Consider the following 27433-nt stretch of genomic DNA (forward strand, 5'->3'; position numbering starts at 1 on the left):
TTATAATATAAAATATTTAAAACTTACCTGCGTTTCTTCTTTTGTATTCGAATCGATAAGAGTAGAAATAAAATTTTTGTGAGATATAATGCAAATTTTGAGTAATTTATAAAGTAATGGATGGGGTAATTTATAGAGAAACCGGAAATGGAAGTGATGTATAGAGGGATAGAGTGATTAGTATGAGTGATTGGTGATTGGGGGGTGATTGGTGGGATAATTTATAGAGAGACCGGAAATGGAAGTGATGTATAGAGGGATAGAGTGATTAGTAGGAGTGATTGTTGATTGGGGGGTGATTGGTGGGATAATTTATAGACAGACCGGAAATGTGAGTGATGTATAAAAGAATAGAGTGATTAGTAAGAATGATAGGTGATTGGGGGGTGATTGGTGGGATAATTTATAGGCGGAGGTGGGTTCTAGTTCGACACCAATACTGTCGAACTAGGCTCACGGGCTGTAAAGAGCCACCAGCATGCATGCAGGGCCACATGCATGCCCCTGCGTGCATGCAGGGCCACATGCATGCCCCTGTATGCATGCAGAGTACGGCCCTGCATCAGCTCTTCAGCACAGTACCGAAGACCTTTCTTTATTAAAATAATTTCAAAATAAAAAAATAGAATTATTTTATTAAAATAATTTTAAAATGAAAAAATAAAATGTATTAAATATTTTCAAAAAATATAATATTATATTTTTAAATACTTATTAAATTTTATTATCTCTTAATTTATATTTATTTTAAAAATATTAAATTTTATTTTTAACGGTACAATAAATTCTAATTTTTTAAATATAAAAAATATATATATATATAATATTTTAATAATAAATAAATTTTTCATAGGCTATTTAAATTTATAAAATATTTTAATTTTAAAATATATAAATTTATTAGATAATAGATTAGATAATTTAAATTTAATTATTATAATAATAATATTATTAAATATTATTAAAAATTAATTTTATAAAAAAATTAAAAATGAGTTATTAATTGATTGATGGTTAAAAAATATATAATTTTAAGTATAAAAAATAAATTTAATATTAATATATTTTAATTTAGTACAAAATTTTATTAATTTTTATAAATTTTTTAAATATATATTTGTTTTATAATTTTTTTTTTCACAAGAATCGCTGCCGAACAAATTCCTGTGGTATCACATGCATGCACTGTGGTAGCTGCATGCATGCTATATAAACAGAAAAGTGTTCGCCACTATAAGTGGCGAACACTTTTCAGTCAAGCCTCGTCAGGGATTGCTTAGTTTTCTGTGCATGTTCGCCACCCAAGGTGGCGAACATGCCACGCAGCAGAATTGTTCGCCACTTTAAGTGGCGAACAATTCTTTCTACCAAGCTGGCCGCCACGGGAGCAGTGCATGGCAGCCACGGGAGCAGATTGCACTGCTCCCGTGGCACAGACGAGCTTGTTCGGCACTATGTAGTTCGACACCTATGGTGTCGAACTCTTCTTTGTTCGACACCATGGGTGTCGAACAACCGTGTTCGACAGTATGACTGCCGAACACAGTCCGTTGACACACAGGATCCGAAAATATTTTCGGATCCTGCATGTTTTTGAAAATATTTCTCCATTTTTGCATGATTTGAAAAATTGCTCAGCTTCTGCCTTACTGGAGAATCCAGTTTCGGCCGCCGAAAGAGGGTTCGGCCGCCGAACATGCTAAGGAAGTGGTTTCGGCTGCCTAAGCGTGCCCAAGCTTGCCCCCGAAAGTTTGGACTTTCGGCTCTGGAGGAGGGTTTCGACCGCCGAAGGTTAGGGACTTTCATCTCTAGAGAGGCCTTTCGGCAGCTGAAGTGCCGCCGAAAGTGCTTAAGGTTCGGCTCTGGAAGGGACTTTCGGCCGCCGAACCTGCCGCCGAAAGTGCCCTGTCCAGCCTTATTTGCATGTTTTTCTTGATTCTTTTAGGATGTTTTAGGGGGGTTTTGGGGAGTATTCTAGAGTTGTTCTTGAGTTAGTTTGGTCACTCATTTGAGTCCATCTGTGTAGGAACGGACCAGAGGAATCAAAGAGGTCAGCAGTGAGCACTGCTTAAGAGTCAGCTCAGAGTCAGCCAGAGGTGAGTGAAACTAAACTTACTGTTTTACATTGAGAAATTAAATGCTTTTAGCATGTTCCATGCACCATGATATGTAATAGGTTGAGTGCACTGGACTACACTAATGTGACGCATTGCATTATTCTATGCTTGTACGGATCGAACATAGTTTTGGATTCACTAGCCTTCCGAGTAAAGTTCTGAGGAGCCTTGAGAGGGCCGGGCACAGAGCACCATAGGGTGCGTAGAGAAGTCCTGAGTAGCTCTTTCGCGGGCCGGGCACAGAACAGAGGGAATTTTGAATCTGTCCGTCTGAGATGGGTGATTTACTTGTGATGTGATGCATTCCATGTGAGCATGTTTATGAACATGTTTTATTTGTTCTACTCACTGGGCTAATATAGCTCATCCCTCTCCTTTAACCCCAGTCTTGCAGGATCAGAGTCAGAGGGAAGTCAGCAAGGTACAGGAAGAGTAAAGAATCTTGTAATAACATAGTGTGGACATGTAATATTGTAAAGAAATGGTTTAGTATTATATAGTGTAGAGTATTGTGCTTGACCTATGTTGTAAATCCTTTTTGTATACATGGTCTGTTTATTTTATGTAAATGTTTTTATGAGTATGTGAAAACCGGGCTTAACAGAGTATAAGTTGAACCCGTCTAGAGCAAGCTCTAGTAAGGGGTTGTATAGTACAGAGATAGTGCATGCACAGGTTGAGCCTTGGTTCAGAGCATCAGTTTTATATTTTTACAGAAAATGTATGATCATGTATGGGATTTTACAGGTACTCAGAGAGTATAGCAGGCTTACTACGGGTCCCGGCAACCTTAAGTCGACCTGGATCCTAGCGCCGGTAGCGGTCCGATTTTCGGGTCGTTACAAAGATATCATCAAAATAAACAACTACAAATTTTTTCAAGTGTGCACGCAACACATGGTTCATCAGCCTTATTAATGTACTAGGTGCATTCGACAAACCAAAAGGCATAACTAACCATTCATACAAACCATACTTAGTCTTATATGTAGTTTTTCATTCATCACTAGGTTTCATTCTAATATGATAATATCCACTTATAAGATCAATTTTAGTAAAGTAACTGGCACCATGAAGCTCATCCAACATGTCATCTAGCCAAAGTATAGGATGTTTGTAGTTCACTGTGATATTGCTAACTGCTTTGCAGTCAATATACATTCGCCAAGTGTCATCCTTCTTTGGAACAAGCAGTACAGGAATAGCACATAAACTTAAACTCTCTTTCACCAATCCCTTCTCCATAAGTTCATCAACTTGCCTTTGCATCTCCTTTGTTTCCATTGGATTGCTTCGGTAAGCTGGTCTATTTAGGATGGTAGAACCAGGCATGAAATCTATCTGATGCTCAATCCCTCTCAATGGTGGCAATCCACAAAGTAGCTCATCTGGAAAGATATCAGTGAATTTCTGCAACATAGACATAAAACTATAAGACAAATAAGAAAGGTTAATATCAGTGTCAGAAAATAAAATCTTCTTATACCTTATAAGCAACATGGGCTGCCCTAAAAAAATAGCACTCTTAACCTCTTTCGCTCTCACATAAAATGTCTGTTTTGCCCTCTCCTCTTGCGTCTTTTCTCTCATCAATGGACCATTTATTGGTTTTGTTTCTTTTTCAACCTATTTACTCTCAAACTTATTCTTTTCTCTTATTTTTCTCACAGAACTCAAACTCTGACTCCCCTTTGTAATCAAGGTCAAAGCCTCCCTCTCCCTCTCTAGCATCCTTATTTGATCAACATATACCTCTTGAAGTGATAAAGGAGCGAGTATATCATCTTTCCTTCATGAGTGAAGGAGTATTTGTTATTAAGCCCATCATATTGCACCTTTCTATCATATTGCCATAGCCTACCCAACAACATATGGCTCACTTGCATAGGTACCACATCATACAAAATCTCATCCTTGTACCTACCAATAGAAAATGGTAAAACTACTTGGCGTGTAACCCTAACCTCACCACAATCATTCAACCATTACAATCTATATGGCTTAGGGTGTTTAATAGAAGTCAAGCCCAATTTCTCCACCATATATACACTAGCCACATTTGTACAACTACCCCCATCAATAATGAGAGTACACACTTTTCCATTAACCAAATACCTAGTGTGAAATATGTTCTCCCATTGTTCTTGACTTTATTCCTCAACCTACATATTCAAAGCACGCCTAGCAACAAGTATCTCACCATGTTCAACAAGCAACACATTATCAACAAACACATTTGAATCATCGCAGTCATTATGAGCATCAATCAATTCAGTCATATCAGCATATATATCATCAGCAGTTACTATCATAACTCTCTTATTAGGATATTGAGATGCAATATGTCATTTCTCCAAGCATTTAAAACATTTTATATCTCTATTAAGGGTAGAAGAGTTAGAATTATTTGACTGTTGCTTGTTATTCCCTTGAGAAGGTCCTTTATTAGTGGAGACCGAATCTTTGCCCCTTTGAATTGGGCTTTTGTAATCTTTCTTTTCTCCACTTCTATAGCTTTGAAATCCACCATTACTGTTTGAGGACTTGTTGTATGTGGTTTTAAGGTTATTTTTGCCATTGTAACGCCTTTTTATTTTCATTGTTTTATCAACTATATCCTCCATGATATTGTATTGGTACATGTTAAGTTCTTCAACAATGTAGTGATTAAGACCACCTAGAAACTTGGACATCAATATTTGTTCATCCTCCTCAATATGAGCCCTAAGCCATCATCATCTTCATCTCCTTGTGGTATTTTTCCACACTCTTCTCTTCTTGCACCAGTCTTGCTAACCTGTTGTACAAATCCTTATAATAGTGTGAAGGAATGAATTTCTGGCACATCAACTCTTTCAAATATTCCTATGGTGGAACTGCCCTTAAGCCCTTATTCCTCCTAGTGGATTTCAATTGATCCCACTAGAAAGAAGCATAACCCGTGAACTCAACAGTGGCGATATGAGACTTCTTCTCCTCAGTATAGTTATGACACTCAAATATATGCTTAGTTTTTCGCTCCCATTCAATATACTCTTCAGCATTGTTATTCCCTCTAAATTCAAGAACTTTTATCTTTATGAAGCTCAAGTCACCATCAATTTTATTGGTTTGGTAAGTCTCGGTCTCATCATCATTTCAACCAAGTCTAGCATCTCCACCTCTATTCCACCCAACGTCAGTTCTATTACCTCCATGAACTTCACCTCATCTCCTTCCTTATCCGACATTATCTTCTATATCATCAACTTCACCTTAGACTTGAGGTTCTCGGACTTGTGGTCTATCGGGATTAGGAATTCGATGAGCCATTCTTGTAGAAATGGAAGCCCGTGAGATTTTCAAACTCTCCACAACTTCGATCATCCTCTCAAGAACCCTATTGAGCCTTTGAAACTCACCACCAATTGACTTCTTAAAGAGCTTATAATCATCAGCGATGTCCAAATCACTTTCATCAATACTATCCACCACATTCTTGTTTTTGCTCATCCTACTTTAAATCAACAACGAACAAAAAGAACTAGCAAATATGGTGTTAGAATAAAAGCACTCAAGTGTTTGCACTCTTATCACTCTTTTGCTAATTCTTCAATTGCACTTCAGAATTTAAAGTCAACAAACCAACCATAAAGTGCGTCTAAAGAAACAAAGAAGAAAACATAAAGAAAGAAGAAAGCGCACAAAAATTAGAAAGAAGACACTGACAATTTGGAAAGTAACATGCGAATAAGGTTTTGTGCTACTTAAAAATTATCACTTAAAGTATAGACACAAGCAAAAAATACTCTAGTAATGTCAAGGAAGCAAAAACAAGCTTAAACAAAAAAACAGACATTTAGAATTGAAATGAAAATAAATCTGAATAAAAGTTTGAATTTAATTCACTTCAAAGCAAATTAAATATGGATCTATTTAGATCTACTAAAAAAGGCAAGTATCAAAACCCCACAAATAGAATTAGAAAAACAAAAATTAAATTTCACTCATCTTCAGCATTATGGATGAATTTTCTGGTCTTAAAAAAAGAATTTGATATCAAATCAATTTAGATGCAATTGTCTTAAATGTGCACTTTAGGAAATAGGCATAATTTCTTTTGTCTCCTAATCTGGATTCATTCAAGTCAAAATTCAAAATTGATTCTCATAAATTATAGCCATCAATTGAGATAGGTAAGACAATATAGATGAAATAGAAAGTATATCACAATTTCGACCATATCAAGATAAATAAGGCAAAAACGATTTTTTTTTGCCAAATAAGAGTAATTCTTGGAATTTCCTCTTATTTTTATTATGAATTTTGAATATTTCTTTCAAAAGAAATTAGATATTTATTCACGATCAAGAAGGTACAGCCATATACATAAAAATTTCACTGAAATCAACAAGGAAGAAAAGAAAAACTCAAGAACCCTAAAACCTAAGATAAATCAGAATTTACCTCACTTTGGCTTTGATACCAATTGATGTGGAACCCTATGGCACAAGTCTCAAACCTACACGTACAAGTAGATATTGAATCCAAATATTTGATAAACCCACCTCCTATAGCACTCCATACTTAGAGAAGGTGAAATACCGATAATCAAAGGATTTAGATGAGAATTTGATAAACATCACAACGAATAGTTGATAAGTTAGTTAAGATTCTTGATGCAATTGATGAAAGCAAATCCTCACTCTCACTCAAAGTAATTACATGCTAAAGGCATGAAGAAGAATTCTGAAAATTTTGATTCGAAAATTCTCTCTTACAAGTGTTTCTTATCCTTATATAGTAAGGAGAAAACAAATAAAATCCTAAGACACTCTTCTTAAGTCTGGTTGAACTATACACAAGGTCCAAGCCCAATTACATACTAAAATAACACATCAAACTCATAAGTATTAAAACATAAGCCCGAGATATGGTCCAACACTCTAAAACTTAAAAGATAAAATATGGTTAGAATACAAGCCTAAACAAAGCAAAAATAAAGCAAGTGTTTAAATAATAAAATGTAGCAAGCTCATCATAACAATGAAGAATAAATTAAGCAGCACCATCTTCATTACACACCTCAAGCAAGGTGAGTAGTTTAAGTGTGTCTTCAAGCTCCACGAGACATTTTTCAATGGCAAGCTCAATCAATTCTTGTGTTAATTGCTCTTGAATGTGTAAGTTCATAGCTGTTTCAAGTTTTTTAGCTTTGCCTCTTGTCACTTGTCCACTAGGAAGCACCAATGGATCATTGCTCCCTTAATTTCCATGTGATTGTGTTTGTTGGTTCGTATCACTCAATATCCATTCCTTCCTATTGCGTATACCCTTTGGCTACCCATTTATTCCTAATAGTTGTCCTTCATATAGGTAAATCAACACCAATTTTCACACTTGGTTTGATTTCACGGACTCAATTTCTTCCTTTATTGCCTTAATCCACTTATTCTTAGCGAGTCAGATAAGAGCCTCATTCATATTTTTCAGCTCCTCTTTATTTTGTGGAGTAACCATAAATACTTTCCTTTTAATCTCAAAGCACCAATAGAGAATATGTGGACAACTTATTCATCGTAGTTCAAATCAATAAATTGATTTATCAATGTTAGAGTTACTCCCATTGGGACCATAAATATTTGTTAAATTCAGTATAGATTGTATTTCAATGTTAACAAGAATTGATTTATTATCATTTGAAATACTCCTACTAGGAAAATATTCCATTTTAGTTTTTATAGTATAAGCGATTTATTCCTGACCTATCTCACATGATTTAGAAAATTCATTTTTAAAAAGATAATATCTTGTGATTTAAATTCAGTGACTATGCCACTGTCTTATTTACCTATGAATACATGTCATTTTGATAAAGATACATTTCATTTCTCCTAAACCTAATTTTTCATACTTATGAGAATAATTGTAAATAAAAACAACATACTCCCAAGGTTTTAGAATACTTAAGTTAGATTTTCTATTAATCCATAGCTCATGTGGAGTCGTGGTAATTGACATAGAAGGTACAAGGTTAAAAACAAATATAGTAGTAAGCAATGCATCACTCCAATAGGTAATAGGAATATTTGTTTGTGCCATCATAGACCTAATCATTTCTAGCAAGGTTCTATTTTGGTGTTTTACAATAAAATGAAATAGGCAACTGTTATTGAATTCTTTTTCCATCACGTGATCTTTTGAATTCATGATACTAGTATTCATGACCTTGATTGATCCTAAGAGTTTTGATTTTTTAATCTATTGATTCTCAACTAATTTCATAAACTTAATGAAGCGACTTAAAGCTTTAAATTTTTGAGAAATTAAGTAAACATGTCTGAATTGAGTGAAATCATCAATAAATGTGATAAAATAAATAACACCACATCTGGCTCTAAAATTCATTGGACTACAAATATCAAAGTGAATTAATTGTAATAGAGCCTCAGTTCTTGTGCCTCTTCCAAATGTTTTTCTTATTATTTTTCTAACCGTGCAATATTCACAAGCAAACTATTCTACTTTGTCTACAATTCTCAGTAAGCCTTTTTTGGCTGACCTATTCATGTATTATTAACCAATGTGACTAAGCCTAATATGCCATATATACATTATTTGATGGGTAATTTACGATTTAGTCCCTGTGTATTGCCATTATTAACAAGTCAGTCCCTGTATTTTTAGAAACCTATTAAAACGTCCTTATGTTTTATTTCCGTCAATGAAATAGTCCTTCCGTCCTATTTTCCGTTAAAATTAGATAAAGGAGGAGAGAGAAAATTTTTAAAATCCAATTTTACCCTCAAATAAAACCATTTATTTAGTCCTTGTATATTGTAATTATTAATAAGTTAGTCCTTACATTTTCAAAAATCTATTAAAATATTTTTATCTTTTTTCATATCTATTAAAACGTCCTTATTATTTTTTTTTCCATCAATGAAATAGTCCCTATCTTTTCTCACATCTATTAAAACATCCTTATCGTTTATTTAAGTCAACGAAATAGTCCCTCCTCATCGTTTCTTTCTGTCAACGAAATCGTCTCTCCCTATATTTTTAGAAATATATTAAAACGTCCTTATTGTTTCTTTTTGTCAACGAAATAGTCCCTATCTTTTCTCAGATCTATTAAAACATCCTTATTGTTTCTTTTTATCAACAAAATAGTCCCTATCTTTTCTTTCCTCCTCCTCCTCCTCCTCCTCCTCCTCCTCCTCCTCCTCCTCCGAAAAAGAAGAAGAAGAAGAAGAAGAAGAAGAAGAAGAAGAAGAAGAAGAAGAAGAGAAAGAAGAAACAGAAGAAGAAGGAGAAGAAGAAGAAGAAGGAGAGAAAGAAGAAAAAGAAGAAGAAGAAGGAGAAGAATGAGAAGAAGAAGAAGAAGATAAAGAAGAAAAAGAAGCAAAAGAAGAAAAAGGAGAAGAAGCAGAAGAAGAAGGAGAAAAAATAGAAGAAGAAGAAGAAAAAGGAGAAGAAGCAGAAGAAGAAGAAGCAAAAGGAAGAAGAATTGATGAAGAAGAAAAGGAAGGAGGAGGAGGAGAAAAATAATTGGGGGTAATTTAGTCTTTTACTATATTTTTAACGGCAAAAATAGACAGAAGGACTATTTCGTTGACGGAGAGAAAACATAAGGACGTTTTAATATATTTCTGAAAATACAGGGACTGACTTGTTAATAATGGCAATATCTAGAGACTAAATCGTAAATTACCCTTATTTGATAAATCAAAAGAAAATGTAAATAAAGAAAATCATATATTGTTAGAAGTTTGAATAACATCCAATATAATGAAACCATTTAGAAGATATCCAATATCACACTTAATTTATTCCATATTCAAATCAACAATATCATAATGAAATATAATATTAAAATCTAGCTTAATCAACATAATATCATATATCAAATTTTAGCGAATAGTTGGAGCATAAAACACATCATGCAGGTAGAGGGTTTGGTCACCATGCATATCTAGTTTGTATGTTCCAATTCCTTTGACTTTCACTTTGGAATTATTGCCCATGTAAATCCAGTTTGCTCTATGTAGGATTTGCTGAAACTCCATGAAGGCATTTCTATCCTTCGTTACAAGATCTATTGCTTCTTAGTCTTTAGTTCACAAAAGATTAGATTCAACTGAAAAAGCAAAACTAAAAATATAAATAGCACTTTTAAGTGCAAAAAAGGTTATTTAGCTTCGTTAATGGTGCAGTGCAATCATGAGCAAAGTGGCATTTATTATCACAGATGAAACGTTTCACCTTAATTATGTATTTCTTATTCCTCTTAAAAGGAGCCTTCCCTTTCCCTTATTGATTAAACTTTAGCCTACTAGAGGTTTGTCCCTTTTGCTTCTTACACTAAGACCTACTATGTTTGTGCTTGCGCTCCTGTCCAGCTAGCCATGTATTTGTAGCAAACTTATTCATCTCAAGGCACTCTTCATCAAGCTAAAGATGTCGCATAATATCATTCATAATCTAAATATGCACATTATGAGTCGCGCATTTTCATATGTATTCAGTTTTGTGACAGGGAATGGATAACAACTTAGACTTATTACTCGTCAGTTAACTTATGACTAGCATCTTTTAGCTCATTAATTATGTTTGACACATGTCTCGAATGCTTACGCATGTTATGGTCATAGCACTTCATGTAGGTATCAAACTTAATAGTGAGAGCCTTAGGTCGAGAAAGAGAAGTCTTCACAAATTTATCCTTCAATGCGAACCATGCCCTTCACATTTGCATGCTTTCAAAATTCTCGCATGACATCATCATCCATGCTGTTCAGCAACGTAATGCGAGTAAGGGAATTCATCTTTTCTCAATTGTCAATGGCCTTTTAGTCTTTCACATGTTGCTCTAAGGTGCCTTCTTCATGTACTGGCATGATCATATTTAGAGCCTCAAGAGCCTGTTGCTCTTCTAGGACATTGAGTTTTCATGCCCTATATCTCATAATTGTCACCATTGAGCTTTTCATTTTTGTTAAGCTCAATGATAATTTTTTAAGTAGCATATGACATACTATTATAAATATAAAAAGACAATGCGCATTAAAACCTAATTCATATACATAAAACAATCCTAAGCAATACTAATAATGATAATTTTATTATATATTAAGCTTATATTCAAAAGTTCATTATATTCCCAGTCATCATCTAAAATTTTAATATATAATAAGGTAAAGAAAATTAATTATTGAAGGAGTAAAAATCTTAAATTACTAATAATTTAAGATTCAAACATAAACATTCAATAACTGTTTATCGAATAAAAAATAACATATATAAACATATATGTACAGTTATATAATATAAATAAATAAATAAACAATAATAAAAAATTAACATGATCAATTAGCCCATCAACATCCTCATTATTGGTAATGATCTCTGAAAATCAACTAAGTTTTCAAGCAGCCGATAAATGACTTTAGGAATCATAGACTTCATTAAATATTGCCTCTTACCACCTTATATAAACAATCCAATAAAATGACTTAATCTTTCTAGCTTTTCAATTAGCATATTCATGGATGAAACTTCGAACTAGATGCCTATATGTACTACTATTATTTCGATTCAATTTATGTCATAGCACATCGAGAATGCCCTTTTGTTGATTGCAGGCAAAACTAACCTAAGAACCTTATTATTTGCCATCATCAGTTAGTAGACCCCACACTAAATTAGTTATTGATTCAGTCTATTGACTCTAATGATATGTCTCGTTAAACAATACAAATCATTTCCTTTTATATTTGGATTCATTGGCAGATTGGATAAATTATTCATCATGTTGACCACTCTAAACCGTTGTTGTTGAGTACAAATTGTTATTGGTGTTCTCATTAAAAACACAATAATATTCTATAATACATTAAAAAATAAGACTCAAATAAAAATAATTTATACACAAATTAAATTATTTTTCTAATAAATATTGTGACTTAAATTAAATAATTAAATAAATAAATAATTGGGATAATTTTTCATATTTTTTTACAGTAACATAAATTTTTATGATTTGTTTAAATATATTTCTACAAATAAAAATTTAATTTTAAGTCACAAATATTTTAACATTATTTGAATAATTTAGTACTTTTCCGGTGAAAAAAATCTACTGTAAATAATTGAAAATGATTAAAATAAAAAAATATGCATTTGCTAAACCAAGTGTCGTTAAACCTGAACGATGCGTCGTTTAATGTAAAATACCATGATATCTATACAGGATGACATGATGATTGAAACACTGAGAAGGCTGCATGATGTGCTTCATACATGATGTGTGTCTCATGCGTGCAATTTATGCGCACCACTATATTGACACCTTCAATATTTCATATGTCTGCTATGGGAGTTTTTAGATACATACTTTTCATTGGTGGGTTTGTTTGAAAAATATTACACCACTCAATGGATTTAAAAAACACACAAATCTTTAAATGAAGAGATCTTCTTCAACCTCTAAATTTTATCAAAAAAATTTCACAATTGGGTTGATTGTTTGTCAACTTTAAAGAGCTATAAATATCTAATTTTTATCCAAATTGATCATGCAATATATTGTTGTAAAAGTGTGACATGTCTACTTTATATTAGTATAAATATATGAATTAATACTGAACTACATAGTGAGATATAATTGCATAAAATAGATTTGGTGAATATATTTATAAAAAATTTAGAAAATGCACCAAAAATTTCAAAACCAATTTTGATTATTCTAACTCATCAACATGTTAATAACACATCAAAAATAGAAAACAAAATGTAATGACTCTAGTATCGATAAAAGAAAATATATCTAAGAATTCTAATCTTGAACCATGCATTAATCCAAAAAATTTATTATACATTATTTTACTAGTATAGATATTAATAATATATTATTGTACACAAATTAAACTTATAATTTACAGTCTAAATGTAATCTTTAATCGCATAAATTAAATGCTCACAGGTTGATTATTTTGAGAGTTTTGCAAGAGTCAAGTAGAAATCTTTCCAAGAATAAAACTTTTTCTCATTCTTAGTTTTTTTTTTTTCACCAAAACTTTTTGATATATAAAAAGTTTTGGCCACTTTCGACCATAAAAGTTAGCAATTTATTAACGTTGCAAATCCCATGTGCAGTTGCATTTCCATTTCCTTTTCTTAATAACTTATTTTATTATATAATAATAATAAATAATATAACCCAAATTATTTTAATCCAAAATCCGAGAACTTTTTACAATTAAATCAAATAAATTAGAGCCTAATAACATTTCCTAAAAAAATTTATAAGAAAAAATAAAAATTTATATTCATGCCAATTTTTCAAATATAATTGAAAATTAGTTTTATGATTTATGAGCAAGTCACCGTATAACATATCTAAATTAAAAAAAAAAATTTAAAAATAAATAAGTATTAATAAAATTTTTAAATATGAAATTTTTTAAAAAAATATTTTAATTAAAAAATATTATATACTGATTAATTTTTTTAAATATCTCAAATATCAAAAAGTTAAAAATATTTTCTTCAAAAGGATTTTCGGGGGAATAAACCGCTACTAAATTTTTAAAATTTAATTAAAACATTGAAACTTTGAGATTAATTTAAATTTTAAATAACGCAATGAGGAAAGTGAATATTAATTCTTTTAATAAATTAAATTAGATTGGATTTCATGGTCGCCCCTGCTGCTGCTGCCCCCAGTACTACCACGGCGGGAAACTGATAAAATCGCTCCCTCCAAAATCCTCCCAATCCAAATTCCTCCTCTTTAAACCCTAACCCTTTTTTCCTTTTTCCAATTTCCCAAAATCTCCCGCTGAAATTAACAATCAGGGAGAGCGAGAGAGCAAAAGAGCCCATCTCTCTCTCTCTCCCCTTCCTCTGCCGCTCCCACCTTTCCAAAATTTTTCTGTTCCATGGCATTTCTCCATAAGCGTAAATACCACCACCACAAAATCCAACGGCCACCACTTGGGCGCGAGTTCGACGAAGAAGGTGAAGCAGAAGAGGATATTAACGTTGATACCCACACTGACGCGCCACTGCGATACGTTTCTTTGGACCGTGTCTACTCGTCTGCTTCTCTCTGCGTCACTGCCAGTGGATCCTCTAACGTCATGTCCAAGAAAGTTAAGGCTCGGAAGCTCTTGGTCCCTGATATTGATGATCCTCGTCTTGATAGACCCCCGATCCTTCACGTCTACTCTCGTCGACCCAAGAGACTCCGGCATTCTCCCCCAACACCCTCTTTTTTTGAGTCATTGATTCTACGCGCTGCTGAATTGGTGCCCAAACTTCCAGTAAAGACTGAATTTTGTGGGTTTGAGGATTCGATTGACAACAATTTGAAGAGAAAAAACAAGAAGAGTAGGATTGCGAGCAGTGAGTTGATCAAATTGGGGGTTGATTCTGGTATGTTCGAAGGGGTTGAAAGGCCGCGGTTGAGGGATTGTCGCAACCATAATGTGAATAGTAATAGCGGAACTTTACGGAAGAAGAAGCGTGACTCTTCACAGATTTCTAACAAGGTTTTGTCACTGCCGGGTTCTTCTAAGAGATGGGTCAGGTGGGTTTTTGTTTGTTTTCCAATTATTGAAGAAAGTGATCTAATTAGGTGCTGGGATTATTACCGGGTAAAGCGATTGCAAATTAGTTGCTTTGACATTGTCGACCTTTACCCTTTTCCCCATGGAGATGTATTCAACTGCTGCACTTGATATGCGAAATATGTATACACTGTGTTTGGTATAAAGGTTTTCTGGAGGTAAGTAATGTTTATGTTTGAAAGGAAGCTTTTTCTAAAGCAAGGTAAGGTTTTTGGAGTTTTTAAAACTCAGAATCTTCACTTTTTTAACCCACTAAAAATTGGAGAGTTCCGGAGGTCTTTCACCTTCCACTAGTTTGCTTAATTTTTTTTTTTCTAATAAGAATTCCCTTTACTCCATTCAAACACACAAATGTCAGGCTTGCGGGAGCAAGCATTCTACTGGGTAATATATTATAGTTTGTTTTTTCTTAGTTTAATAGTGCAAAGAGATTGGTATTTGGTATTACTTTTGTTTCCTTCACTTATTCTGCTGGTACTTTCCCTTTATTAATGTGAATGATTCCTGAAAATTTTGGTTTGATGGATATAATGTTAACTTGCATAGGTTAAGTTATGATGATGTTGATCCAAAAAGGTTCATTGGGTTATCTTGCAAGGTATGCAAATATCTGCGATTTCAATTCTTATATTTTGAAGTTGTTATATTTCCTAATTGCAGACATACATTTTTTTTTCATAATTAAAATGTTTGTGCACAGGTTTATTGGCCATTGGATGCTGATTGGTATTCTGGTTCTGTTGTTGGGTACAATTCAGAGACTAAACGACATCATGTGTGGTTCTGATGCCTAATTCTTTCATTGTCATTTTAAAGTTTTGATGTTCTTGGTGCGTCAAAGTACATGATGACACTTCTGTTGATTATAAATGAAATATAATGCAGATTGAGTATGCAGATGGAGATAAAGAGGATTTGATTATTTCAAATGAGAAAATGAAATTTTTTATTTCTCGCGAGGAGATGGATCACCTGAACCTGATTTTCAGTGTAAAAAATACTGATGGTGATAGCTATGACTATGATGAGATGGTTGCTCTAGCTGCCGTTTTGGATGACTGCCAAGATCTCGAGCCTGGTGATATTATATGGGCAAAACTTACTGGTGTGGACTAAGTGCATTTGATTGTTGTATTTTTGGCTTTTCTTCCCAGTTTGTATAAGCTGCACGCTAATTTAAAACATAAACATCTCAGAGATGCTAGTTTCATAATTTTCTTCATATCATGGGATATGCTTGGGTCATTTTCTTTCCGCTACACATTACCTTTCTTAGTGCCATATGAATGGATTGGTCAAGTGGTTTGCTTGTAACTTTCCAAGTGTGCTGTTGCTGGTTTCAATTGCACATGTTGATGAAAACCATGCTTCTTACGTTATGGGTCAATAAATGCGAGTACATAATCCCTCTCCTTTTGGTTGATTGTATAAGAGAGACGGCTAGTGTGAACGTTTATCAACTCATTTGGAGATATTGACTGAGATATGAAAAGGAAGAAGAAACATGCATTTATCATACTTGCACCTGCACCAACTTAACAAACAATAGCTCATTTTTGCAACTAGTAAACTAATAAAATATGCCAGTCATTAGCACTTGCACATTAGGTTTTTTTCCAATTTTAATTTTAGCATGTTATTTATAATTATTATTATTTAACATTTTTGGTTTTACACAACTGGTATGTTTTAATTGCTTTGGTGCAGGTCATGCCATGTGGCCAGCAATTGTTGTGGATGAATCACTTATTGGTGATCATAAAGGCTTAAACAAAGTTTCTGGAGGAAGATCAGTATTTGTCCAATTTTTTGGTACCCATGATTTTGCCAGGTTTGTGTTTCTTTTCAAGCATGGAAGAGAACTAATGTGTGTAGGATTACTGTGTTTCTCAGAGATTGATAACATCTTTATCTTGTTATTTTTGTTATTTGTCAGAATTAAACCGAAGCAGATAATCTCATTTCTCAAAGGCCTTCTTTCGTCTTTTCACCTCAAGTGCAGGAAACCTCATTTCACACGAAGCTTGGAAGAAGCAAAAATGTAAGCTATATTTACTAGCATTTAATATATCAAACTGGCATTGGAATATGGTATTTCACACAAAAGCATGTTATAGGTCATAATTATACCACTTTGTTATCAGGTCCATGACAATTGTTCTAGGCTTCTAGCTGCATAGGGGTCATTGTTATGTGCCTTTATTATTTTGTCGGTCAGCATTTTTACCACCATACAAACATGTTAACTGAGACATGAATAAACGCATGTGTAGTAGTTAAATAGACTGTAAAACAAGCTTACAATCAATAGATGCTTCTGATCCAACTATTTGTTCATAAGGCTAGAATTGGTTAAATTTTTGCCTAAAGGCTTAATAATATTCAAATTGAGGCTTTTTGGTATCACTTGTATCATAATTAGTTTAACATAGCATGGATAGACTTTACCATCCAGCGACCCTGTCCTTGCAATTTGCTGCTATTTAAAGACTTCTCAATCTGAAATTTCAGTATAAAGTTATTCTGGCTAAGTGTAAACTTCTGTTCTTTTTGTTATAGTAGTTGCAATAGGAGATGTGGCTTGTTTTTGCACTAAGGGGATGCTGGTTTCACAACTGTTTTTATTTGGTCTTTGACCAGGTATTTGAGTGAGCAAAAGCTTCCAAAAAGGATGTTACAGCTGCAAAATAGCATGAATGCTGCTAGTTGTGGCAGTGCAAGCAGTGATGATGAAGGGAGTACAGATTCGGGTGAAGACTGCATAAAAGATGAAGGCATACAAAGGATATTGAGGGGCCTTGAAACTTCTCCATATGTGATTGGAGATTTACAAATAATAAGCCTTGGTGATTTTTCTGCCGTTGAAAGTTGCTCTTAGCTTCTTTAAAGCTAAGAATTAGTTCAAACGTTATTGGTCATGTAGCAACTTTTTCATTTCATTATTGATGGCTTAGTTATGATCATCATTAAGAATTTAGATTTCAAAGCTGAGCTACTGAGGACATGGACGTTTTCACTTTAACCTCACCCACACCCCAAAAAACGGGGATACAGAAATTATGTGCTGTTTACTTGAATGACTTGACATATTCAAGCAGTAAACTTTTGAGACATTATTTCCGTTATTTTTTGGTTTAAACTTTAAATCTACATTATTTCACCTCAGGGTAATCTTACTACAAACAACTATAAATGTGTAGGAATTGTATTGGTAATAACGTTTTTTATGGTTATTGGGACGTAATAATTTTTTCTTTCTGTTTTGGCAAACTTTTGTTACAGGAAAGATTGTCAAGGACTCAGAATATTTCCAGGATGACAAATTTATCTGGCCTGAAGGATATACTGCCTTGAGGAAGTTTACTTCAATAACAGGTGGCTGTTTTCTACATAATCTCACTATCTGGCCTGAAATAAATTTTGTATATCTCATTTATATTTTGTATTTGCACAATCTCATTTTAGTTTATGGTTTTCAGATCCAAGCATTTGTACCATATATAAGATGGAAGTGTTGAGAGATGCTGAGTCTAAGATTCGGCCTCTATTTAGAGTGACATTAGATGGTGGAGAGCAGGTCAGCTACTATTACTAATATAAAGCTACAAATAAAGAATGACTCCATCAAATCAGTTGGTATTCCATGTCATATCAGTTGGTCACATTTATCTATGGCCAAATCAACTTCTTTATGTCCACCAAATCTGATTTGCGATTGGTGTTGCAAAACTTGTGTTATTTCTCAATTTACTAAGCTTTTCAGTTGCTGAATGCAATGTTTATTCATAATAATCTCTTTTCACAGATCAAGGAATCCACTCCATCAGCTTGCTGGGAAAAGATATACAGAAGAATAAGGAAATCAGAAGATCGTAATTGTAATGGTTTTATTGCTGATGGTGAAGTAGAAAGATTCTATGAATCTGGTTCTGACATGTTTGGTTTCTCTAATCCTAAAGTTATGAAACTTATAAAGGTATTTTTTTCCTTCAATATCCTGCACCTTAACCTGGGAAAATTGCTCATATTTATTATTGGTGTCAGTTTTGCATCTTATTTTATGGTGGTCTTTTCTCAGCAACTCAACTTATTCTGCTGATAGATAATGATGGAGGTGACTTTTTGACTGTTTCGACGTAATAAAATGCTAAAATGTACTACTTTGTTGTTTTATGTCACTGATGGTGCAGTGGAAAGATTCTATGAATCTGGTTCCGACATGTTTGGTTTCTCTAATCCTATTTTCTTTTCAATCACCTTAACCTCTGGAAAAGTGCTCATATTTAATATTGGTGTCAGCTTTTCATCTTATTTTATTGTTGAAGTCTTTTCTTAGTAACTCAACTTATTATGCAGATAGAGAGTGATGGGGGTGACTTTTTAACTGTTGCTATTATAATAAATGCTAAAATTGTACTACTTTGTTGTTTTAACTTTTATGTCAAATTTTTATCATTAGATCTTAAAGTAGCATGTTTGAGTTTACTTTGAATTTTGAAATTCTAAAGAGCTCAGTTAGTGGAGAATTGTTAGAGAGTTGTACTTTCACCTTTTTTTTTAAGCTGGCTGTTCTTTTGACATCTACCGTCGTGCAGATATTGTAGTTTCTGAATTATATGTCTTGCTTGCCACTGAAATATATTTTTGTTTAAAAGTAGAATTGAGATATTCTTAAAACTTGTCTTTAATTTTATTTCCTTACTCTTGGTTATATTTTTTCATGTTCTTAGACATGCCTTTGTTAGTACATTAACTAACCGTTGTCTGTGGTAGATAAACAAGATAGAATAGGAAGATAACATTCTATCCACTGGATTGAATTACATCCTAGATAATATATATCCTAAAACGGGAAACTAACAATACAGAGATAAATTAGACTATAAATTAGGCTATAGTGTAGGCACTACTCTGCAGCCGTAACTTATTCTAATATACAGGTACAGCTAATTACATCCTAGCATATGTTTTTAATAAAGTTGGAGCATAGATTATCATCACAGGGAACTTCTTGTTTAGTCTGGACTCAGACAAAGTTGTCCTTAAGGGCCTTGGTAAACATAGCCACAGTATGTTCCTTTGAAGGTGTAAATAGAGTGCAAATCTTCCTGCTGCTTTCATAAAGTTACAATCAACTTCAACATGCTTTCTACATTTGTAGAAAACAAGATTGCTTGCAGTGTGAAACTGCTGTTTGATTATCAGTGCATAGGAATAGAAGCCATTTATCAAATATCAAAAACTTCTGGCAGTGTCTTCAACCATATTGGTCGACATGTTGAGCCGGGGTACAAATACAATGCTCAGCTTCAGCTAGATCTAGATACAGCTGTCTGCTTCTTGCTTTTCTAAGTTGCTAGGTTACCTCCTATAAAGTTGTGGTAACTTGATGTTGATTTTGTCACCCACCGGCATAGTTAGATTATGAAAAACTGACTAGATCCATATGTTTATTCTATTTCAACCGCAGACCTTCCTGGATTTTTCTTGACATTTCTCAAAATATTGCAAGCAGCCTCCTGCTCCGGTGTCATTTATGTTTCTCGATAATCTGACTAGTCAGTGCCAAAGCATGCACACTATCTGATCTACTCACTGTTGAAAAATAGTTTGCATAGTGTCTTCAAAGTCTTTATCCATAATGCATAGCTTGTTGCTGTTTCATTATCACAATTACTACAGATATGTGTTGCATCCAAATGTGAATTATTTTTTCTCAGGATATTTATACCGTGTTTCCTGCAAATTTTGTAATTAGCATTGGAGAAATTTGAAAGAGTGAGTCTTTGCTGTTTGCTTGGTATTTTATATTGTGTACTGGTGATGTTTTGATCTTCTTGTGTAGTTTCATGAATCCTTCTCAGCAAATACTCAGAACTTTGATTGTAGGCCTATAATCTTTTCCTGTTACTGACAGGGATTATCAAAATCCAGGCTATCTTCTAAAATGGCCTTCTGCAAGTTAGCCTCTGAAAGATATCAGGACTTACCTGCTGGTTACAGACCTGTCCGTGTTGACTGGAAGGACCTTGATAAGTGCAGTGTCTGCCACATGGATGAGGTGATCCTTAGTGCTGTATCTTAACAGTATTTTTCAATGCACATTTTCAAAAGAAGGAAAAAGTAACTTCCTATTCCCATTACCCCACAATATTATTTTCTTGTTCTTTCTGCAAATCTCTATCTTCAGTTGCATCTGAAGATTGAATTTCTTTTCCTTGCCTTGTGGTTTTCATGTTGGCATTCTAACTATTGGATATCTGCTTTTTAGGAATATGAAAACAATTTGTTCCTACAGTGTGATAAATGCAGAATGATGGTAAGGGTTCCTATACTGGATGTCCTAGTATTAGTTTCACAGGATATGCATTGTGGATTGTACAATTGCAGCAGCTTATGAAAATTTAAGTACATTTTCAGCATTGTTTTTGTTTGGTTCAATATGTTGATCATTATGACAATGTTGTTCTCCAGTCCTTCCTATTTCATTTTGGAGCAAAAAAAGAAAAAAAAATTATTTGCTTGATTTGATACTGTTCAATAGAATTTTCTAGTCTCTTCATCAGTTTCATCAGAAGTAATGCACTCTCAGGTCCATGCCAGATGCTATGGAGAATTAGAACCTGTTGATGGTGTGCTATGGTTGTGCAACTTATGCCTTCCTGGGACTCCTGATTCTCCACCACCCTGCTGCCTTTGTCCTGTTATAGGTATGCTAATATTACAAGGTTTCGGTTCTTATGAAGAAATGGGTGCATGCATTACTGACTTTTTTCTTAGGTGGTGCTATGAAGCCTACAACTGATGGGCGCTGGGCTCATTTGGCTTGTGCCATATGGATACCTGGTATGGGACTGTAGCACATTAATTCATCTGTTATATGTCAAGTCTTGTTGACTCAATTTATGTTGCAGAAACTTGTTTTTCTGATGTCAAGAGAATGGAGCCTATTGATGGGTTGAACAGGATCAATAAGGTATATATATTGTTTTTTATTTTTTGGTTTTTTTAAACTATGTTCTTCATTGCGGTGCAATAATTCCTTTTTTTTTGGTGTGTGTTTGTTATTTTATTTCTCAATATTTTCCTGTATTAAGCTTTAGCCATGAGAACTGGGTGGTGTATTGTTGTCAACTATTATTTAAAAATAATCTTGAGTTGAGGGTTGCTATCGTTAGATTCTGTTATATTTGGAGAGAGTTCTGGACATATTACATATTAATTCATTTTTGACGCAGGCTTGTGCAAGTTATTGAGTTGGTTTACACATTCAAATGACTAACCAATTTAGTGCTACAGTTCACCATTTATATTATGCCTTTTCATTCTTTTCATTTCTACTGCAGAATTTTTTAACCAATTCATTTTCCCGCACTCCCCCTTTAGTGCAACCACATGGTTGTCACTTGATAATTAGTTAGTATTAACCATTACGGGTTCAATTACACAGCATTAGAGGCTAAATCACAGTCCAAACTGCTCTGATATCACGTTGAACACATTAATCTAGTTTCGATATGGGTATACAAGTAATTAAGTTGCTAACACATCAAAATTACATGTCAATTCCAATAGCTTAACCATTAATATTATGTCCTTTTGTTCCTTATACAATATGTAACCTATTCATTTCACAAGATCTAATAAAAACACCTAGTGTAAAGGGTATATAAAGGTGAAAGACTATTAGTAATTTTTAGTTCTATCCTTTAGTTAGGGTTGGTCCAAGCCTAAATTTTATATTTCAGGGATTTTAGCTTGTATCGCTGTTATTTACCTCCACCTTTCAATTTGAAATTCTAATAGTGAGTTGGACTTGACTTTCAGTTGAATTTCCTGGTGTTGCCGTCACAGTCAATTTCAATCTGGTTTGGATGTTTAGTCCTAGTGAGATTCAATTTGGTTTTAGGGGGAGGATTTCAAGTGCTAATGTTGTCCAAAGTCCAATCCAGCTGCCACTTGAGGGGAAGTGTTAGAATCTAAAATCTAATAAAAATAGCATGATCAAGTGTATAAGATATATAAGGTGCAAGGCCGTTTAACTAATTGGTTGGTCCTAACCTTTTAGCAATAGTTGATCCAAACCCAAGTAAGCCCGATATCATACTTAATGTATTTTAGCCTCTAGACCAGTTATTCTCCTCCACCATTCAATTCAAAATTCTAATAGATCCTTCAATCATAGGCTATTTCTTTTCCCTTTTAACATTTTTTTTGCCATTAAACAGGATCGTTGGAAACTCTTGTGTAGCATTTGTGGTGTAGCATATGGAGCCTGCATTCAAGTAAGCTCATAATTATTCTAATAAGAGGATATATTTATGTTGATCTTCCTTGTAATAGTGTAAGCATGGTAAATTTACATTATTGATTTATTGTAATATGTTTGAACTCAGGATAGCTTAGAAGCTCAGTTGGTTTGCTGCTTTTTCTTTGTATATATTTCTGTGTTCATTTTTGTAAGGTAGCAATAACTTCTCATGTAACCGACTGTTATTTACTAAAGAAATTTAAGGAATAATGAAATTATAAAAGTGAGAATGAGAAAGCAAGTAAAAGAAATGTGTTTGCTTTAATAATGATTGATTCGAAAAATTTATGTGCTTTATAAATGATGCTATTGTGGAAAAACTCAGTTTTACTTCATTCTAGCTATATGGGCCTCTGTATGATCTTTTCTCCTCACTGCTGTCTTTGGTATAGATGCAGGTGATCCTATTGTTTTAGGCTTAGAAGTGGTGGGTAGATGCTCCTACCCTAATTCCTTGGTTCTGCTCTCAAGTCACCTTTGTTGACAGTTCATGCAGATGCTTAAGGTTGATAATGAGTAGTAATTAGAAGAAAAATAATGCAATAACGAAGAGGTTTCAGGGGCTGTTTGTGGTACAGTTTTGGTGTTATGAACCATAATACAAGTAGCATCTTGTGGAAAAATTTGAAGTAATTGATGCTATTTGATTAGGGTTTGATGGAAGTGTGATTGCTGATTAATTATATTGAAATTCTCTTGTGAAATTGCAGAAACGCGATGAGAATTGAAGCTTGACATTTAGAATCTTATTTTCCTTAGCATCACACATAGGGGGCTGAATTGAATTGCTTGTTGCTGGAACTTGTCTCAAGTCTAATAAGTGTGTGAAAAAATGTGGCATGCAATTTATAAATTTAAGCTATTTAAATTAATCCTCTCAAGTATTATAATGATCTAGTAGATTCAACAATTTATAGTAAAAATCAATGTTGGTCAAAGAAAGTGCAAAAGGTCTAAGAGAACCGGATCATTTAGTCAAATCCCTTGTTATGAAAGCCTTAGTTATAATAAGGAAAATTGAGATAAAATCTTATCAACAGTTGCTGCTGTTTCTTTATCTACTTGCTGGGGATTGAGAAACAACCTATTTTTATGTTAGTCCTGTATTTGGAAATTGATTTATATCAACAATCTTATCAGTCTCCAGTTGTCCACTTGTCCTGCTTTTGGCTATTGATTGGCCCTTTTTGGTAAAATTGTATAGTGACTGAGTCTGAATATAAATAAAAAGTTAATATCTGAACTCATTTACTTGGTCTAAAAGGCAAAGTTGCTGTTTTCAAAAAAAGATTTTTTTTAACAATTAATTAATTGTCTATGTCTTAGTAGAGAATGTAGCTTTAAGGAATAGATGTGAATTTATAACCATGGAAGTAGCAGGCTGTAATTAGCACCTATGGCATTTGAAGCATGCTGTACAACTTTTGGTGTTTTCTAGATGCATTGGCCTACGTCATCTTTGCTTATTTTTTTCCTCTTCATCGATTTATTTCCTTTTTAATGTTCTTTGTTTATAGTGTTCAAATAATAATTGTCGGGTGGCATATCATCCGCTCTGTGCACGGGCAGCTGGCCTTTGTGTTGAGGTATTCTTTCTTTTTCATTTCATGCATTCAAATTTTTGTAGTTATGCATATGTTTCAGTGTTCCCTTGGCTGTTGGCAATGTTGCTTGTCAATAATATAGCATACATGTTGCTGTAATTTATCTTTCTGCATGTTTGCGTAGCTTGAGGATGAGGACAGACTCCATCTCCTTTCTGTAGATGATGATGATGAAGATCAGTGCATTCGCCTTCTTTCCTTCTGCAAGAAACACCGGCAGCCATCTAATGAGCGTCCAGTGACAGATGAACGGATCAGTCGAGTTACTCGTCGATGTTCTGACTATGTTCCTCCATGTAATCCGTCTGGCTGTGCTCGTACTGGTATGCTTCTCCATATTCTTATGCAAGTACTTACAGTACTCCTGCTGCTATTCTGTTTGTGGAATATAATTTAAAGCTCTCTCTCTCTCTCTCTCTCTCTCTCTGTCTGGGTGTGTGTTGCTTGGGCATGCTGTTCCAGCTTCAATTCTCATTCTCAGGCATATATCCTCTGCTTTTGCTAATAATAATCATTGGTTTCAGTCATTGCATCATTGCTTGCACATTTGGTTTATTTCATATTATTTGTTTATCTAGTTAATTTGTGAATTTGTCAAATCAATCTGGCTGATGTCGTGTTGCTCAAGTATTTCCTTTTATTGTTGTAGAGCCTTACAATTATTTTGGAAGAAGAGGGCGGAAAGAACCTGAAGCTATTGCTGCTGCATCCTTGAAGCGCTTGTTTGTTGAGAATCAACCTTACTTGGTTGGTGGTTACTGTCAACATCAATCATTGGGCACTAAACTACCTTCAAATGGAGTCGTGGGCTCTAGATTCTCTTCAAACCTTCAGATGATAAAGGCCTCGCAGCTTGATGCTCCTAAAAACATTCTCTCTATGGCTGAAAAGTATAAATACATGTGGCAGACCTTCCGGAAGAGATTAGCTTTTGGTAAGTGGTAGTTTTTATTTCATAATGTGACAATTGATACCAGGCACCTATATCACTTGGGATTCTTGAAGTGTGTTTCTGTCTTCTTTTGCTTTGTTTTACTCTCAAACTTTGTCCATATATTTCTTTTTAGCATAGCATACTCTAAAAAAGCCTACTTGCTGGCCAGAAAAGCAGCTCTGTCATGCATTAATTGCAAACAAAGATGTTGGCCTTGGAAAATTGTGTAGTCTATTTGTAATTACCATCATGATAAGTGTTTTAGGCATCTCAAAAAGGCAACTTTTTTAACAAGACCTTCCAAGGTTGGGGACAACTGCAATTGGTTGGATGTAGCAAATAGCGTACTTTAAGTATTCCATATGATAAACTGTGTAGAGCGTAGGCCAGCTTCAATGGGTTAGTATTTAGGTTACTAAATGGTGCGATTTATGAGGACAAATTGGTGTTTTTATGGTTATGATTAGGCGAAACTAGAAAAGTCTTGCAGTGCAGATTTTCTTGTGTTAAAATATCTGTGAGAAGTATTTTCCCATCTTTTGAAGGTTTGTCTTACTGTGTTACCTACTGAATTGATTGAACTTCCACTTCAATGTTTGAAGCTCTATGATCTTTTTTTGGGCTCTTATTCCTTAATAACATATGTTGAAGGGAGCATATTTAATTTTTTCTTTTAACTTGGTCTCACGGCCTTTTTAGTTCTAATTTTTCCATTTTATTTGCTAAAGTATTCTTAAATTCTTGCCATGAGCAGCATGGACTGTACATGCTTGTGGACAATTTTACATGTTCAAAATTTGAATTCAAATTTATGAAGGAGCATGTTTATGGAGCAGGATTCCCCATTTCAGAGAAGAGTAGAAATTAGAGATAAATAGAGAAAGAAAGGGAATGGAAATATAAGAGAAGAAATATAGAGAGAAGTGGTACTTAGCTGAGAGAGAATAGAGGAAATTAGAGAGGGGAAATGGTTATTTCTTGCGTCGATTCTTTCCAGCTGATAGACTGTTGCTTGTTACTGTTTAGTGACAGGGGTAACTGTTCCCGCCACTGAACCTCCATTTTGAATTCACTAACTAATTATCAGCTACATCATATTCTACTCTCTTCACCATACAATTACAGTCCCTTATTTTCCTTATTTGTCACAGTAGAGCATTTGGATGTCATTTGATTGCTTCTCGCTGATAATTTGAATTCTTTGGTTCAGGCAAATCAGGAATTCACGGGTTTGGTATTTTTGCAAAGCATCCACACAGGGCAGGGGACATGGTAAATGAATTTGCTAACTAGTTTGATTTGTTTCCTATGGAATGTACATTTAGTGTTGAATTTTATGATATGTAGGTTATTGAATACACTGGTGAACTTGTTAGGCCTCCTATAGCTGACAGAAGGGAGCACTTTATATACAATTCGCTGGTGGTATGTTTCTCTTTCAGTTGAGCACTGGTGTTCTTGGTATGCATATATTTGTGCTATAATTAAGTCTAACTTGTGTGTTTACTTTGAGAATGTTGAGTTAAACTACTAGTTTTTCTGTTAGAAATCAAAATGTTATACTTCTTTTAAATCCAGGGTGCTGGAACATACATGTTTCGCATTGATGATGAACGAGTCATCGATGCAACAAGGGCAGGAAGCATTGCTCATCTGATTAATCACTCATGCGAGGTGCATTTCTTCTGTTTCTTATTTCCTTTCTGCTTATAGCTATAATGGAAGTTTTGTTTTGGTTCCACTTAATCTAACAACTGATATTTTCCTTCCAACTTGCCAGCACTAGTTTGAAGATAAAGATCACACTTTTTTTTGTTGCTGACTGATGTGCAATTATATCAAATTTGAAGTACCCT

The 27433-nt window shown here is 34.0% G+C and overlaps 1 protein-coding gene across 14 annotated transcripts in view; it reads left to right on the forward strand.

The window, feature by feature from the left end:
* The first annotated feature begins 13795 nt into the window (after positions 1-13795).
* Positions 13796-27433, forward strand: part of LOC110612526 (histone-lysine N-methyltransferase ATX2) — a 31068-nt gene continuing 17430 nt past the window's right edge. For 13 of the 14 annotated variants that reach the window (XR_006350515.1, XR_006350514.1, XR_002487489.2 and 10 more), the window contains exons 1-22: positions 13797-14688; positions 15275-15326; positions 15429-15503; positions 15614-15833; positions 16436-16559; positions 16665-16769; positions 17369-17574; positions 18011-18103; positions 18208-18305; positions 18534-18704; positions 20646-20789; positions 21000-21047; positions 21321-21438; positions 21509-21574; positions 21643-21704; positions 22957-23013; positions 24557-24625; positions 24768-24966; positions 25293-25577; positions 26788-26849; positions 26925-27002; positions 27156-27251. Coding sequence is in view for 2 of the 14 variants with exons in the window: in XM_021753301.2 (XP_021608993.1) it covers positions 14039-14688; positions 15275-15326; positions 15429-15503; positions 15614-15833; positions 16436-16559; positions 16665-16769; positions 17369-17574; positions 18011-18103; positions 18208-18305; positions 18534-18704; positions 20646-20789; positions 21000-21047; positions 21321-21438; positions 21509-21574; positions 21643-21704; positions 22957-23013; positions 24557-24625; positions 24768-24966; positions 25293-25577; positions 26788-26849; positions 26925-27002; positions 27156-27251 (3078 nt within the window). In the remaining 12 variants the exon portion in view is untranslated. Of the gene's footprint in view, positions 14689-15274; positions 15327-15428; positions 15504-15613; positions 15834-16435; positions 16560-16664; positions 16770-17368; positions 17575-18010; positions 18104-18207; positions 18306-18533; positions 18705-20645; positions 20790-20999; positions 21048-21320; positions 21439-21508; positions 21575-21642; positions 21705-22956; positions 23014-24556; positions 24626-24767; positions 24967-25292; positions 25578-26787; positions 26850-26924; positions 27039-27155; positions 27252-27433 lie in introns of all 14 variants that reach the window. The other variant, XR_006350517.1, reaches the window with a different exon arrangement.

The sequence above is a fragment of the Manihot esculenta genome, chromosome 4 (assembly GCF_001659605.2).
Source record: "Manihot esculenta cultivar AM560-2 chromosome 4, M.esculenta_v8, whole genome shotgun sequence".
In the NCBI taxonomy this organism is placed as follows: Eukaryota; Viridiplantae; Streptophyta; class Magnoliopsida; order Malpighiales; family Euphorbiaceae; genus Manihot; species Manihot esculenta.